This window comes from Callorhinchus milii, unplaced genomic scaffold, assembly GCF_018977255.1.
Source record: "Callorhinchus milii isolate IMCB2004 unplaced genomic scaffold, IMCB_Cmil_1.0 Scaffold1, whole genome shotgun sequence".
NCBI classification, from domain to species: domain Eukaryota; kingdom Metazoa; phylum Chordata; class Chondrichthyes; order Chimaeriformes; family Callorhinchidae; genus Callorhinchus; species Callorhinchus milii.
In genome coordinates, this window is record NW_024704742.1 from 18,886,995 (window position 1) to 18,903,895 (window position 16,901).

Here is a 16,901-nt window from a genome sequence, read left to right on the forward strand (position 1 = left end):
GACATTATTTGGACCTTGAAAAGATATTTACATCCCTTGATGGCCTGGTGGATAAAACCACTTCCCACCCACAACCATATACATTAGAAGGTTGCAAATTCAAACCTTTGCTGAATTAATTGTTCTCAAACGATGCAGTATTCATAATGGTCAGAAATATTGTGCCTAATTTCTCCCCAATGTTCATTATTCTTTAGCTGCATGTCATTTTTATCAGTTTCTCAGGTACTTCTGGGGGGGGGAGAAAAAACTTTCAGAATGTAGTCTTTTTCAGACCAGACAGAAGGATAATAGTGTTTTTTGTGATCCCCTACATTCCTGTTTCTTGTCTCCCAGCTGCCTCTCTGTTCATTGAAAGGAGCAGCCAGATGGGGAGCCTGGTGGAGAACGGAGCAGGGATTGGCCATGGGGATTGGTGAGGGAGAGAGGGAAGGGAAGGCGATGAGAGCTGTGCTTAACCTAGAAAATATCATGTTTCCTCCTTCAGCAGTGAAAAGATTTTTTTTAATATTGAAATATTTAGATCACAGCATAAGAGAAATTGCAAATCAATGTTATTTTGTCCTTCGCCCCCTTTTTATCCATCGTCAGATCGCACCTGAAGTCTTTCCTTTTTGACTGTGTGCCTACGGTCACCTCCTCTTTCTCCCCGGCTCGGGGTCACTGCCAGTGTTCAGTGCTCTGAGACTTTATCCTGTGTGACATAACCTCCTCCCCCTGTTTTCAGCTCACAGAATTTGAGGCTGAATGAACCTGAACATTACAGTAATAGAGGCAGTCAAACATCTGGAATAGCTTTATTATGGTAACACTAACCATAACTACTAAAATAAATGTTAAAACTATTTTATTCAAAAGTAACGAATGTTGAAATCCACGTTCACCTCTGTACCACTCCTATTCCTTTCCTTTCCCACGCTACCTCTGTTCTCCTGCGACCATATTGTGATGACCACTCTGCCTCAGCAATCAATGGTCTTATTATATTCCCCACCCACTCCACCATCACTGGACAGTATTACAGGTACTCTGCCCCCTCTCTCTGGAATTCCATCTCAGTGTCCCTTCAACGTGTTTCCTCACCAAAAAAAAAAAAAAACAATAATAAATTGGTCATTTTCAATCTACGACTGTTTGTGGGACATTGCTGTGCGCAATTGGCTGCCGCGTTCGCCCACAAATATACAGTCAATTCACTTTACAGTGTGTTCTGTGAAGCGCTTTGGGACGTTCTCCCGACGTGAAAAGCGCTATATCAAATGCAAGGATTATTATTATTATTATTTGTTCTTCATCCTTCAGAATCTCCTACCATTTTCCTGATTTTTAAATGAACCCAGTGTCCTGGGATCAACAACATTTTCTGGCAACCTGTTTTATTCATTAGTTACCCTCTGAGTAAGAAATCTCTGTTCTAAAGTTACCCAATGCAACTATAAACCTATGTCCTCATGTTCTACAGTCTCAGGGCATCTGTGTTTGTTTTCCCAATCCCATTTAAAATTAATACACCTCTATAAGGACGCCTTCTTTCGAGGCTGAGAGCTCTAGATCATCTAATTATTGTTTATTGCTCATTCCTATAACATCTTTGTTGCACTCCCGCTCAGGCCTTATATTGCAGGGACCAGAATTGTATGCAGTATGGCCTGACCAGAGCACTACACTATATAGCTTAATTATGATTCTGGGAGATCTAAACACAACTGATTTGGCAATATACCGCAGCATTTTGTTTATTGACACCTAATACAGTTTTGACAAAGTGACCAATGAGTCAACTAACATCCCTAGATCTCTTTCAGTTTCCATCTTTTAAGTTTACGCCCATCTGAACAAAATATGTGTTAATAAAAGTGTCAACTTATACCTGGAAACATCAGATTGTACATTTAGTTTGCCTTTTTCTCTTCCTCTGTTATAACTTGCTGAGTTCTGATGCATAGTTGTTGGCATTTTTGATCCAGTTATATTACAGGTACCAGTTTGATATGAGCCAGCAGCCTGGAGTTCTACTGGTGGCTTTGTCTCTCCCTCCAAGGCTGAATCAAGGTAAAGCAGAGCTCTGCACATGATGAAAGCCTGTTTCATTTTAGTGTTGGTGAAGTTGTCCTATCAGTTCATTACTAATGTTTCAAACCTTGAGGGTCATCCAACAAGCACTTCAGGAAGCTCTAACACGTGACATTTTTACATTTCAAAAAAGTTTCCTTTAAAACAGCTACAGACAAGCTTGAGGTACCACTAAAGATGAGACCTCAAATTGTGTGAGATTCTCTTTCCAAAGTGGTTTCATATGACTTGTCTAAATCAGGTATGGGAATCCTGGAATAAGCACAAACTCTATCATAGAAATCTTTATTACAAACAGTAATGCCCTGCATTTGGAATCAAGGTGAAGGTTTAATGACTTCCATTGAATTTTCCTGTAGTTTGCTTAACCCAGATTACTGGTCATCAAATGTTCACGCATAAATGTAGAAGCATCACATTTGTGTCATAAATCAAGACTTCTGTGCATGAATGAAACATACATCTGTATTTTGGATCTATTGCCTACAGCTGTTCCATACGAAAAAATATTGGATACTCAGGCCTTGGGTTGTACAAGGGTTTGTTAGTCATCAACTGTCAGCCTTTAAAAGTTCAATGCTTCCCTTCAACTCTCTGACTGCTTCAAGTCATTTCTAATTTTGGAGGTCAATATTGTAGTCTTCCTGAACATGTTGTTTCTTATTTAAGGCACAATATTAATATATGTTTTGAAGTAACTCCCTCCCCAATGCTCCCGTGCACACACGCAACATACACACACACCTACTTCTAAGAAATGGTACTAGCCCCTCTATGCTGCCTTAACAGTAATGTGAATAGTAAACTGTTCAAAACACTAATAAACTTTGTGTTTCATACTCAATAAGGAAAATATCAAACTGGAACTGAAAGTTTAGTAGCACTGTTAAATAGCTCATTATATATTTCAATCTAGTTGAAAAGGGTTCAACTATGAAAACTGCATTTTTCTAAATGCTAGAAAAAATGCCTTGAGTCATAAATAATAATAATCCTTGCATTTGATATAGCGCCTTAACAGGTCTTCGAGATGTCCCAAAGCACTTCACAGTATATACTGGAAAGTAAATTGACTGTATATTTTGTGAGTGAAAAGCATAAAGTGTGTCTTATGCAGGGAATCCCATGCATATCACGCTGACCCATGAGAATTCTCTTTCCAGGTGATCTCCAGTCATAGCAGAATTCTCACGAGTCACAGTGATGCACTTGCATGTACACTGAGATATAGTTTAGGTCCTGAGGCATTGTATCCATCGCTCTTGCCATTTACATTGATATTTTCTCATTTGAGAGCTTTTCATCTTTAATCTAGTTCAAATATGGGATTCTGCCTTGTGACTTGGGGCTGTGACAATTAGCCTCAACATGTGAGGGTGAAGATGAAGCAAGAAATCAGCCAGAACTGATCCCTGCCAGAAAGTACAAATACATGGACTTCAATTATGGGCAGGAATGGTCTAGGTAGTAACGTTCCCATGGTTCAATGACTCTCTGCATCCAGGCTTCCACATAAAAAATGGTGTCTGGAGGCCAGAAATGCCACATTCAATCCAGGTTGCATCACAACATGTTGGTCAGCTTGGCTTGGTTGGTAGCACTTTTGCCTCTGAATCAGAAGGTTGTGGGTTCAAGCCTCACATCAGGACTTTGAACTCACTGTCCCGGCTGACACTCTGATGTAGAGCTCGGCTGTGCTTCATTGTTCGAGGTGCTGTCTTTTGGTTGAGATGTTAAACCAAGGCCCCACTTTCCTGTTTAGGTAGACATGAGAGATCCTGTGGTACTATGTGAAAGAGAAAGGAGAGTGTCCTGGCCAACAATCCTTCAGATAAAATTGATCATCATTTCATAGCTATTTGTCTGCCGTGTGTGCCTACAAATACATAGTCGCACCACTTTAAGGTCGCCAATCGACTAACAACTGGGTTCCTACTTGCTGCTAGGTATAAACAGCAACAACAAAATTACATTTGTATAGTGCCTTTCACGTCGGAAAGACGTCCCAAGGCTCTGGACAATCAGTGTTTTGGACCCGAGTTGGGGGTCGGGATCGTGGAGGGTGGAGGGCAGGGGGGGAAGGAAGGTGACGAAAGGTATGGTCGAAGAGGAGGATCTTGAGACAGGTCTTGAAGGAGGCAAGGGAGGGGATGAGTCAGAGGGACTGCGCCAATGGTGGGATGGGTGAAGTGGGGGATGCCTCGGGCTGGCTGGTAGGAGGTTAGAATGTCAACAAATTGTTGATATTCAACTGAAAAGGATTTGATGTCTGACAGACATTCTGTCAAGGCAACAGTGGTCCTGGAATCGAGGATGGAGGCAGAGAAATAGAGTTGGGTGTCATCCTCATACATGTGGAAGTCACTCCATGTCTGCAGATGACATGATGAAAACAAGAAAGGGAGCTTCTTTAAATAAGCATGAAATATTTTTCACTAAGAATTTCTAACGTAGAATTAATTTACGTCTTTATGACAATTTAAGTTCAGTTCCTTTAGGGTGTTAGATTGCTAAGAATCCAGTAATAGGCAGTAACACATCAAGGATTCAGAAAATGTCATAAGCTGCTCTTATGTCAACCAATTCCCCGATTGCTACATCTTGAAGCAAGTATGCAAAAAATGCTTACTTGCTAAATAAATGGAAAGGGAACAAAGCTGCAGGGCAAATGCTGGAATGTCTCAATTCACACAGACACATGCCCTTGTGAGCATTCCACATGACTTAGACTGTGGTGCCCTATGAATATTATATATCAATAAATATTTCCCATAATACCATTGGTGCACTGCTGAATGCTGAGCAATCCACCTTCAAGACAATATGATGACACAGCCTGATATGCATGCAAAATAACATTCTCCATTGGTGAATGCAGTGGAAGGAGTAAGGAAACATGCAAATGTAAGCTGTGTTACAATTAGATAAATAGAAAAGAAACAAGAAAACATTAAAAGGGATGAATTTCTGCATGTGTCAGACACCCAGCTGACCCCCAAAAACATTAAAACTATTCATACACTTCACAATTACTCCCAATAATGTGAACCCTTGCTTGTTTTCCATTCCAAACTCTGAAGCAGGCTGATGCTTGCTTACTTGCTGTAGGCTAGCATGTCAGGAGGCTTTTGTTGATGCTCTTGTGTCCTGCGAAGTGACATGAAATTTTCTAGATGCAGTTGCTTGTATCGAGAGCTGTCACAAAAGATGATTTACTGAGGTAAGCTATTCAACCACCCTCGTCTCCTCCTCCTCCTCCTCCCCCTCCCCACATAGTCAGCTTGAAATTTGGATTATTCAATCTATTGAAAAGACAGCTGACTCACTGTTTGGTGTTGTAATCACACTGTGCCTGAAGCACAGAACCCAGCCTAATTTATATACCCTTATAGTTTGTCTTCATGTGCACATGTAGGGCAAAGAGGAGCAATCACTAATAGAGCCCTTGTGTATTTGATGACAGTTCTTATTTCATCTGACCTTACTTACAGAACACAATTATACAATATGGATATAAGAGGACTACTATATTGTTCAAATCAATGCAGCAGGCCATCAAGAGGTAATAATAATAATAATAATAATAATCCTTGCATTTGATATAGCGCTTTCACATCGGGAGGACGTCCCAAAGCGCTTCACAGAACACACTGTAAAGTGAATTGACTGTATTTTTGTGGGCGAACCCGGCAGCCAATTGCGCACAGCAATGTCCCACAAACAGTCGTAGATTAAGAATGACCAATTTTATTATTGTTTTTGGTTTTGGAGGGATTATTATTAGGCGTGTGGAGTAAGGAAACTTGCCCAAGGTTTCGCCCTGTCTGGAATTGAACTCAGGTCTCTCACTTGCAAAGCGAGTGCTCTAACCACTGAGCTACAGGACTCCACAGGTAAACAGAAACATAACTTTTATTCTTCAGAAAATTGAGTTTATCAACCATTTCAGACATTCTGCTCTGCTTCTCTGGAATTCGTCAGGATCACTAAAGGTGGAAGTCCAGAGGGTGAAGTGATCTCTGGAAGAATTTGTGAGGGACTCAGTTGGAAGCTTTTTCCAAGATCGGGAAAGATGGTGGAGGGCTTGGAAGAGGGGAGGGGCATACGGGAGGAGAGGGAGATGAGGAAATTATCTGAGATGGCCTTGTTTATGATGGACAGATTGGAGATGACAAGGCCGTGAGTTATAAGGAGGTCAAGGGAGTGGCCACGGTTGTGTGTCGGAGAGTTTATGTAGAGGGTGAGATTTAGTGTGGAGAGGAGAACAGTGAAATTAGAGGAGATGGGTCAAGAAGAGTTTAGGTGGAGGTTGAAATCACCCAGTATCATCAGGTGTTCAGTGCAGAGACAGAAAAATGAGAGGAGGGAGCAGATGTCAGGAATGAAGGAATCAGGGGGTTTGGGAGGACGCTAAATGAGGATTTTGAACGAGAGGGAGGGATGGTACCAGGTTAAGCATTTAAAACAGATGAAGGAGCTAGACAAATACGGAGATAGAGCGAGGGAAGGCTGGGAGATGAGGGTAACCCCGTTGCCGTGTCGGTTGGAGCTGGGGGTGTGGTGAAAGTTGTAGCTGGGTGGGGTGGTGGGGGAGGCTTCAATCAGGGGGACAGGATCACCGGGGACGGCCAGGTTTCAGTGAGCCCAAGAATGTTGATGTTCTCATCTAGGATGAGGTCATGGATCGTGAGGGCTTCATTTATTGTTCATTAAATCACAACCGCAATCGCAAAGCTTCAATACTTTTATAGACCATTTTGTTTCCTGGCAACGCTTAAAGGTACGCAGGAATTTTTCGGTAAAGTCTAATCAGGAACTGGGAATTCCAGTGTGAAAACCTTGCCAAGCACGTGTTGAGCAGCAGTGTAGAAGCAGTGTAGACACTGATACTCCCACTGCCACATTGCCATGTTCACTGCAATGGCAAGTTCACACAGCAACAGTCACTGCATTTGTGCATTTGGAGGTCGAGCATTCAGTCACTGCGCTCTGAAACTCTGGAACTCTCTCCTTCAATCCCTTCGCCTTGAACCATCTCTCCCCTTTTTCAAGTCCAGTCTGAAAATCTTCCTTTTCGACCGTGCTTACCGTCACCTGTGCCACCACCCCACAAACTCCCCCCCACCACCACCGCCCCGTCATGGAATCAAACTCCACCACTGTTAAGCACTCTGAAATGCTACCCTGCATGGAGGACGCTAGATAAGTGCAAGCTGTTGTTGTTGCATTTGAGTATCATTGTTGGGAGTGGAGTAGGATGAGAGGAGGAGGAAGGTGGAGGCAGAGGTCGTTGAATAGCTGACCTCAATAACATTAAAAAAATTACATTATTTTCAACAAGAAAATTAATTATTAGATACAAATACATCTAAAAGACACGCACACAAAAGCCTGGGACTTTTGTGTGTATTTCTTTTTAAAAACTACTGAAAAACAGCTTACAAATCACGAGGGAATTTAGGGATGATCCAAAATTCTGTGTAATCTTAAATTTCAAAGCAATAGTCGTAAGACGAGGACCATGAGAAATAATATGCCTCTCATGTCTGAAATGTTGAGAAATGTTGTTAATGGTCTTTGTATTTGATATAGTGCCTTATCATAGAGTTGAAACATCTCAAGGTGTTTCACTGGATTTACTATAACAGTAGTGACTGTGTACGTTGTTCATGTGAAGGACACCATATAAATGCAAATGTTGTTTTGTATTTTTCAACAGAATGCAGCAGGCCGTTTTCTCATGGCAATGTCCCACAAACAACCATGAGGTGAATGATCAATATTTACCTGAAGGATTGTTGATTAAGAGATCAGGAGAAACTCCCTTCTCTTTTCAAATAATGCCATGGAATCTTAATGTCTGTCTGAACAGGCAGATGGGATCTCAGTTTAATGTCTTCCCCAAAGAATGGTATCCCTAGATAGAATTGCATTGTAGCCTACATGCTTAAAGTTCTGACATGAAGTTTGAATGCAAAATCTTCTGAATCAGAGGTGAGAGAACAGCTTGCTATTTGTCTTAGCTTTGAAAGCAGAATTAGCGAGCATGGGAGTAATTTTTTTTAATTAAGACAACGGTACCAAGTCCAAGCCTTTAAGAATTTTGGGCCTCAGCATCATATCCCTCTTTTCCAGTTAAATGAACCAATCTTTCCTCATAACTTCAAGCAATAAATCTTGGAATCATCTCTGTTATTTTCCTTTGAACTAGAATCCAAAAGGCCCTCTGTTTAATCTGAATGAGCTGTTGGATCGCAGAATGAAAGTAATTCAGGTCACTACGGAGGATAATTCAAACATCACATTGACGACAGTACAATTCGCTGTGGCCCGTACAACAAACAGAGGCTCAGTTTTGAGGGACGTTTTTTCAGGAATTACTGACGTTTATCAGAGAAGGTGTGTTAAAGATTAAAGATGTGGTGCAGACTGGGTTCAGCCAACTGGATGGCTGCCTTGAGCTTGAATTTACACAAACCAAGAGGGAATAAGCCTTGGCATCTCTCAGGCAGGACAATGGGGAGCACGCCAGCCAAACTTCTCTTTCGGCCATTGCTCGATCAAGCACCATACTTAAAGCCCTCAAAGTAAGCCCTGCACCTGGTTCGAAACTACCCTTTCCTTTAAACACAAACATGAGGCAGGGCTATATCCATGCCCGACAAACCCCACTATCCACTGAGATGCCTCATTCCTCAGCTTCAGTTATTTTGAAGATTTCTCAGACCTAAGCAAGCCCTCTTTAGCAAATGAAATGAGCCCAACAGAATTATTTGTTTTGTGTACACATGTTTACGTGACTTGAATATCCTACAGGCATTTCACAAAACTGAAGAAAATATATAAATTATTCCATGCTCCAGCTGTTAACTATCATTATAAGCAAAGCACAGCCATGTGCAGGGAATCTTGTAAGCTTTACTGAATAAATTATTTTGAAAGTTTTTTTCCATTAGTTGATTGCCCATCTCCTTAGCCATTGCCAATTGCCAACCTCTGGCACAGGCTTTGAAGTTGCTGTTCTTCCACTTTTCTGGCAGAATTTTGTTCCTTATTAAAGCACAGTTGCAGTCTTGTTGTTAGGGTAAGGTTATACAACACACAATAAACTGTAGATATTTCCCACACTTTTATGGGGTTGTAGAATAAGGCATTTACAGAGCAATTAAGACATCAGTCCAAAGGTGCCTCAGCAACTGAGCTGACGATTTGCGTACATAATTATAATTTGATAAGCTTCAATTTGGGCTTGTGTTTCACAGATGTTTGGAGATAATTTTTATTGCAATGGGGATATCTCCCCATTAGCCACCCTTCAACTCAGTCTTCCTGCCTGAATAATGCCATTGGGAATGAACGGATTCAGGATGGAACCAGGGAGATTAGTTGTAATCAAGGTAACAATGAGCCTAATATGCAGGGTTGGGCTAATAGCCATGGGCTAATCACAGTCCAAAACATACAGGTGTCTTTACTTCTATAATTAAGCACTCATGAAAAGGATTACAGGAATTTCTGTAATCTGTTTCATTACCTGGTGACTCATTAACGATACCTGGATGCACTTGAATAACATTCACACGTGGGCTATTAACTTATGGGTTGTTAGTCAAACCCACTTTTATGCATTGCACATTGCTGATATCCTTTGCTTGTCAATAAAGGTACATCACTAAATCATGGCTGTTTGGGATACCTTGCTCTGCACAAACTAGCTACCTCAGAGATCCAAAGTTTAGTCCACTTTCCATCAAGTGTCACTGGAGAGCAATGAACTATCTAATTTGGGGGGTGGGACTGGAGCAAGCAAGGTCTCCTTGGTGCTGAGCTTGTTCAACGGTAACAGACCTGGCAATGGAAAATCAGAATCGAGTGAAGCCCTTGTGGTGTTTTCAAGTCATCCAGTTTCCGAGCCAAGCAGGTCTGCCCGACTAAATTAGTTGCTATCTCCCCTCTCTCCACTTCAATGAATGTTCCTCTTGTGTACAAAGTAAAGTCTGATTACCTTCAGCTTGGAATTCACATCAAAACAAGTTGTAACTATAAAACCAATTCCTCCAAGACAGGTTTTAATTTAGAATATTTTTACAGACAAATTATTCTCTACCGTTGATTTGTCTGAAACTGTAACTTTGCTGCCACTTTGAAGAGGGAGTAGTGTTGGAGTCTATTAGAGTGTAAAGTTAAAGCTTCGTAACAGATTCAATGTGAATTATCTTTAATGACTTCATGGAGCATTTCACACAATTTAGTGTTGTAAAAACAACAGAGCAGGTGACACACTGGCCAAGGAATGTCAGAATCCTGTCAATCCCCATGCCGGCCTTGGTTATCTGGTTCCTGTGACAACAGTCTCCTGTTTATCCTGCAAGTCAAAGCTCTGATGGACAGAGTAGCCCTTGCTAGAAAAACAATGGGAAGCTTGCGAGTGTTCGCAATGGCAAGCTGCAGTTTTAGCTGGTTAAACTCCAGCAGCACCCCAATAAAATAATAATAATCCTTGCATTTGCTATAGCACTCTCTCCAAGGCCTCGATATAGTACAAAGTACAAAATTACATTTATAAAACGCTTTTCATGTCGGGAGGATGTCCCAAGGTACTAAACAGTCAGGGATTAGGACCCGAGATATCCTTCCTAATGTGTAGAGCCCAGAATTGGACACAATACTCCAAATGAGGCCTAAGTAGTGACTTATAAAGGGATAGCAGAACTTCCTTACTTTTGTATTCTATGGCTCTATTTATAAAGCCAAGGATCCCATATGCTTTTTAATATCTCTATTAACCTGTCCTGCCACCTTCAAAGACCTGTGTATGTGAACTCCCAGGGCTCTCTGCTCCTGAACCCCCTTTAAACCTGCAACATTTAGTGTATATTGCCTCTCCTCCTAAAGTGCATCACCTCACACTTCTCTGCATTAAATTTAATTTCCATGTGTTTGCCCATTTCACCAGTCTATCTATGTCCTCCTACAGTCTGCAGACATCTTCCTTACTGTTTACTACATTCCAAAGTTTTGTGTCATCTGCAAACTTTAAAATGTTGCTCTCTTTACCCAAGTCCAAGTTATTTCTGCATATATCCCACAAGCAGCCATGAAGTGAATAATCATTTTTTTCTGGGGGATTATTGGCCAGGACACAGGGAAACTCCGTTCTCTTTTTGAGTAGTGCCAAGAGATCCCTATTTAGAGTCTTTTAAGGATGGAGTTGGGTTTCCATCTTTGTCAGGTACCTGGCTGACCCAAATATACTGCTGAGAGCAATTTCCAGATTTTAAAAATGGAATGTTTCATTAAAATGTACGCCTACAAAATACACACAGTCAATCGCTTTACATATTATTCTGTGAAGCAGTTTGAGACATCTCAACGATGTGATAAGGTGCTATATGAAATGCAAGGATTATTATTGTAATTCAACAAAGTCACAAGACTTACTTTAGTTTTTCTTAATACAATAAAGATTCCCTTTGGGTTCCCTGATGTCTAAGAGGGTGAATGCACAATTTCTAGGAATACGGTGAGAAAAGTCAGCCAGCCTTTCCTCACTTCAGGGCTATTCAGTGGCCCCTGTTGGAAAGTGCATGTGTGGCTATGTCAGTCGATGAAAGGCCTAGGGTGCAGTTGTGATGCTCTCTATTAATGAACCGCCTGCCAAGACAGTGCAGACATGCACATTGAAGAAATGCCGCTGCAGTGCATCCCAGAGGGTTTCAGCGCTATAAACCCACATCCCAGCACAGGTTTGTGCCTTCAGGAGAGGAGGTGAGAACATTTGGAAAATAAAGTAAAAACAAACACAGATGATCCTGCAACTACAAAACCCACTGTGACAAATAAGCAAGCTCAGCTTGGAACCATTCAAAGGCTGCAGAGCTCAGCTGGGGCAGACTGTGGTGTCTTAGCTGTGAAATGGAAAGTAAATATCAGACTGAGGTTTTTGAAAAGTTTTCGCTAAGCCTCAAAATAAGTAAGTACTTTATCAGAAGTCAACACACCCAAAAGCCTGATAGTGTTAAAGTTTAGTTCACTTGGGAGGCCAGACTCATTCTAGAAAGGGATTGGGAGGTGGAGAAACAAGCCATAAAATTACTTTATTGATCTGTACCCTCCTTTTTCGTACAAGCACAGAAATGAAACACATTTAAAGATACTTTAATAAGAATTAAATACTTAATATTTAAAACTTTCTGGAAATGGGTTAGAAGGGTGCGTAAAACTGGAGAGAGAGCATACTCTATTCCAAACAGGAATATCTCCATGAGTAGATGCCATATCTATGTGGAACTCTCAGTCTGATTTAGCTATTCTTAAGCACCTTGATGGGTTTCTGCATGGGTCAGATACCTGGTTGACCAAAACAAAAACTGAAGAAAATCTCTAAGATTTTCTGCACAGGTGGAGTGTGAGATTGCATTGTATCCTGTGAAGACTGATTTTTAAATAGACTTTAATAAAATGTGCTCTTTTTGTAGATCACAATTAGATATAACAGGGACATTACGTGCCATAGGTTTCAGAAAGTTTGAAGTGTTTCTCACATCAGGGCTATTTCAGCTGTTGCAGCTAACTATGTTGAATACAACTGGCATTGCTGGCAATGCCCTGATGCATAGAATCAGTTCCAGTTGCATTCAACATCCTTAAAATAAGCACATTGTCTGGAATTTGCTGTATGATTACATCTACAGTAAAACCTTGTTAATGCACAGTTGGAAGGTTCCAGTGTCACAGTAGTCACATTCTAATTGAGGCACAAAAAATGGATAATTGGTTAACTTCTAGGTCACCCAGTCACTGCTAATGCCACTTCCTGTGCATCACCTAGTAAGCACCGCTGATATCACTTCCTTTGTGAAGGTGCTTCCTGGCGTGAAGAAAGTGACGTTGGCCACCACCTGACAACCCAGAAATTGTCCATCCTATGATGTTGAGCAGAAAGCTGGCCAGTCAGTGATGGAAGCTAGGTGACTGCGCTTCTGTCTCATGCGGGTCCACAATAAGCCTGGATTATAAGCACGGCAGCACTATAGTGAAGGGTGCTATAACAGGGTTTCCCTGTATAGGCATTCAATTGTATAATAATAATAATAATAATAATCCTTGCATTTGATATAGTGCTTATCATGTCTTCTAGATATCTCAAAGCGCTTCACAGAATGTACTGTAAAGTGAATTGACTGTATATTTGTGGGCAAATGTTAAATAAGGTTCACTTCCTATCTTAAAAATAATCTTTTCTTTGTGACACGATTGCTTCACGCTTATCATTCAGAATGGGAGGTACTCACTTGCACAGTCCATTCTCTGGCTCCTCAAGTCCAAATCTCTCATCAAAGGTCATTTGTATTTGCATGTTCTCATTGGCTGCTATTAATCTCCACACCAGCACCACATCCCGAGGATAATTCTGAGGAAACCGTGGACTCTGAACAAATCCATCCTCCGATACTGTGATCATATTCTCATGCTGGTGATCATGGACTCCTACAACGTTGAAGGGATGGGGGCAGGGGGGAAATGAAAAGAAAAGAGTGAATATAATTGTCTATTTAAAACACGGAGAATTAATTGTAATTACGTCAGTCCCTACCGAGCCCTGACCAATTTTAGTTCCGTATTTCATTTTGAAATACTGCACTTGTATATAAAAAAAACTGCAGAACTAGACTCATGCAATGAACAAAAGTTAAATCCCACAGGCACCTCCCAATAAAGGCTAACGAACCAGACTCGTAATTAGACAGTGTAATCTGGAATGTGTTTCACAATTCTGTCTACCATATCATTTTTGCCAGGTATCTGCTGAAATTTCCTTTAAGGTGATTGGCACGGGGCCTGCTCTTTCATCACGCACTTGGCTGCAGGTTGCAAAAAAAAACATCGACAGATAAATAACACATGCTGCAGCCAAGTGCTGGGATTTGCAGCGTCTGCACTCTGCCCCATCACTCAGATGTTACAGAAGTTTTTTTAAACAGCAGCAACCAGCAAAGCCACTTGTTTCCCTAGTTGCTGTTTTGAAGGCTGATTGACACCAGAGAAATGTGCGTGATTAAAAGCAAAATGCTCTTTCGTCTGGGATCCCTTATTCCCTCCTTCTGTTTGCGAGACTGAGGGAAGGAATGCAGACACTGTATTTAACAATGTTTAAAATCCTTGATCTGAGATCCTTATTTAGATAGCTAAAGTCCAAGCCAAAAATTGAGACTCACAACATCTGTGATCATATGTGCTTCTGCAAGGAAATTTCTACCCCTCCTCTAAATCAATGGACTTTCTTTTAAAGGGCATGAGCGCTCCTGTAAATGTTGCAAGCAATTTCACCCAGTACTGCCTTGGCCGATATAATCAATTTGTCTTAACATTTAAAAATTCACAAAATTGTGGAACAATCTTGGCCTCTTCATGCCTGAGTACAGTTTTCCACGGATGCTGGTCGGCCTCTGTTACCCCAGAGTGGTCGTTGTTCAGGCCTGAGCCTTGGCAGTGAGTGTCGGCAGCCACTCAACTATAAAAGTTATCACAATCGCGCCTGACCTATTCACACCTGACTGCTAAACACATCCATTGTTTTAGAGGAGGGGCGAAATTTCCTAGCAGATACACATGCGATCTCAGATGTTGTGTGTCCCGGTTTTGGGAATTCACCTTTCCCTCCACTCTCTGCTCTGCTCTCTCAGCGCCTTGGGACGTCCTCCCGACGTGAAAGGCGCTATACAAATGTAATCTTGTTGTGGTTGTTGCTGTAGCTCCTCCAGTCTAGGTTTCACCCTGCCCACAGCACTGACACAACCCTCGTCAAAGTCACCAAAAGTGCATTCTCTCTGTGCAACTAGGACTCCCTCTGTCTTTTTGTTCTCCCCAACCTATCAGCTGCTTTTGACACTGTTGACCACTCCATCCTCCTCAATCGCTTCTCCTCCTCATCCACCTCTCCTGGCTCTAATCTACTACCACCTCCAGTTTGTCTCCTTCAACAGCTTCTCCTCCCACCTCCGCACAGTCACCTACAGAGTAGCCCTCTGTTTTGGGCCCTCTCTATCGGTCTCTATTTCCAGTCTAATAACCTACCTCTTCAAGCTTATCTATAGAAGCCAGTTACTTTTTAAGAACTGTGTAAAACCGGCTTCCAAATTAAGGCTGAATTTAAGAATTTTCCACACTTCTGCATAATCTTACTTTTTAAGGCTAATGATCCAACAGGTTGAGACGAGATGGATTGGACCAAAACCTGATTCTAAAACTAGCAATCCTTCCACACTGCATAATGATGGGATTTGTTGCTGTACAGATACAATGAGAAGACCATAGTGCTGATGAACAGCTTGTGGCACACTTTCTTTTGAGCTTACAAGCATCCCGGTTTCAGTTGAAGACTTCAGTGGGTTATAAAATTATTGTCACACTGAACGCAATGTTCTGTCTCCTGGGCTCCTTCCATTCACACAGCAGCAAGGATTCACCTTTGTTGCCCTATTGTCAGCTGCCAGTTCAGTGAACCATTGCTTCGCAAACGATTAACTTTTAAAGCAATGACAAAAGCCAGCAATAACTATTGCACCAATTACCATTTACACTATTGAGGTGCCCGACAATAACAATAGTAATAATCCTTGCATTTAACATAGCATCTTTCTTATCAGGAGATGTTTCACAGCTCTTCACACAATTGTACTGTATTATTTTATAAGCAAATGAGGCAACGAACATGCGCACATCAATGCTATACAATCTGCTGTAGCAAGGCATTTAATCATTTTTTACCCTATTATTATTTTTAAGAAACGTATTCAAAATATTGCTTGTCCCTATAATGCTGAGGGCCACAACACTGGTGCTCGTACCAATCCAATAACTCACGTCACCATGTCTCCCACCCGACCCACCCTACCATCAGTGGCCGGGCTTTCAGCCTCTCTGCCCCCACACTCTGGAACTCCATCCCACGGTCCCTTCCCCTCACTTCCTCCCTTGCCTCCTTCAAGGTTGGTCTCAAGACACTTCTCTTCGATTGTGCCTTTGGTCTCCCTTCCACCTCTCTGTCTGCCCTCACCCCTACACCACCCCTCCCCCATGCTCGGGCCCTGATACCTGACTGTTCAGCACTTTGGGTCATCCTCCCAACGTGAAAGGCGCTCTATAAATGTAATTTTGTTGTTGTTGTTGTTGTCAGAAGGTTGTCGGTTCAAGTCCCACATTGGGACTTGGAATTCATATAGTCCAAGTTGACACTCCAATGCAGTGCTGTACACGTGCTACATTGTTGGAAGTGCCATCATTTGGATCGAAAAGAGAAGGGAATTTCTCCCAGTCTCCTGGCCAACAATCCCCCAAATAACATTGGTCATTCACTCTGTGTCTGTTTGTGGAATATTACTATGGGCAAGTTGGCTGCCACAATCGCCTCCAAAATACACAGTCACTATACTTCACAGAATTCTGTGAACCATCCTCCTGATGTGAAAGGTGCTACACCAAAAGTAAGGATTGTTGTTATTTAAAATATTTTTAATAATAATAAATGAACTTTGTTCATATGTAATGCACAGACAATTGGAGAAGTGGACAAGAGAAATATGGTGGGTAATGTGAGAATTATCACTGGTGATATCACCATGTTTACAGAATCCCTTCATTCCACCAATTAATATGAAGGACTCGATCATCAATGAAATATCATTTAAATGTCATGCAGAGGAAAGTGATAATGTGAAATACACTGCCTGTCTGAAGCTGTAGTTGAATCAGATAGTATAAATGCAATTAAGAGAAAGCTGGAAATACCAATGAGGGAGAGGCGAATAGAAGGTTATGGGTGGGGG

The 16,901-nt window shown here is 41.6% G+C and overlaps 1 protein-coding gene across 2 annotated transcripts in view; it reads right to left on the minus strand.

Moving 5' to 3' along the window:
• Positions 1-16,901, minus strand: part of pdgfc (platelet derived growth factor c) — a 114,118-nt gene that overhangs the window by 49,783 nt on the left and 47,434 nt on the right. For both annotated transcript variants that reach the window (XM_042342294.1, XM_042342286.1), the window contains exon 2: positions 13,368-13,563. In XM_042342294.1, the coding sequence (XP_042198228.1) occupies positions 13,368-13,563 (196 nt within the window). The remainder of the gene's footprint in view (positions 1-13,367; positions 13,564-16,901) is intronic.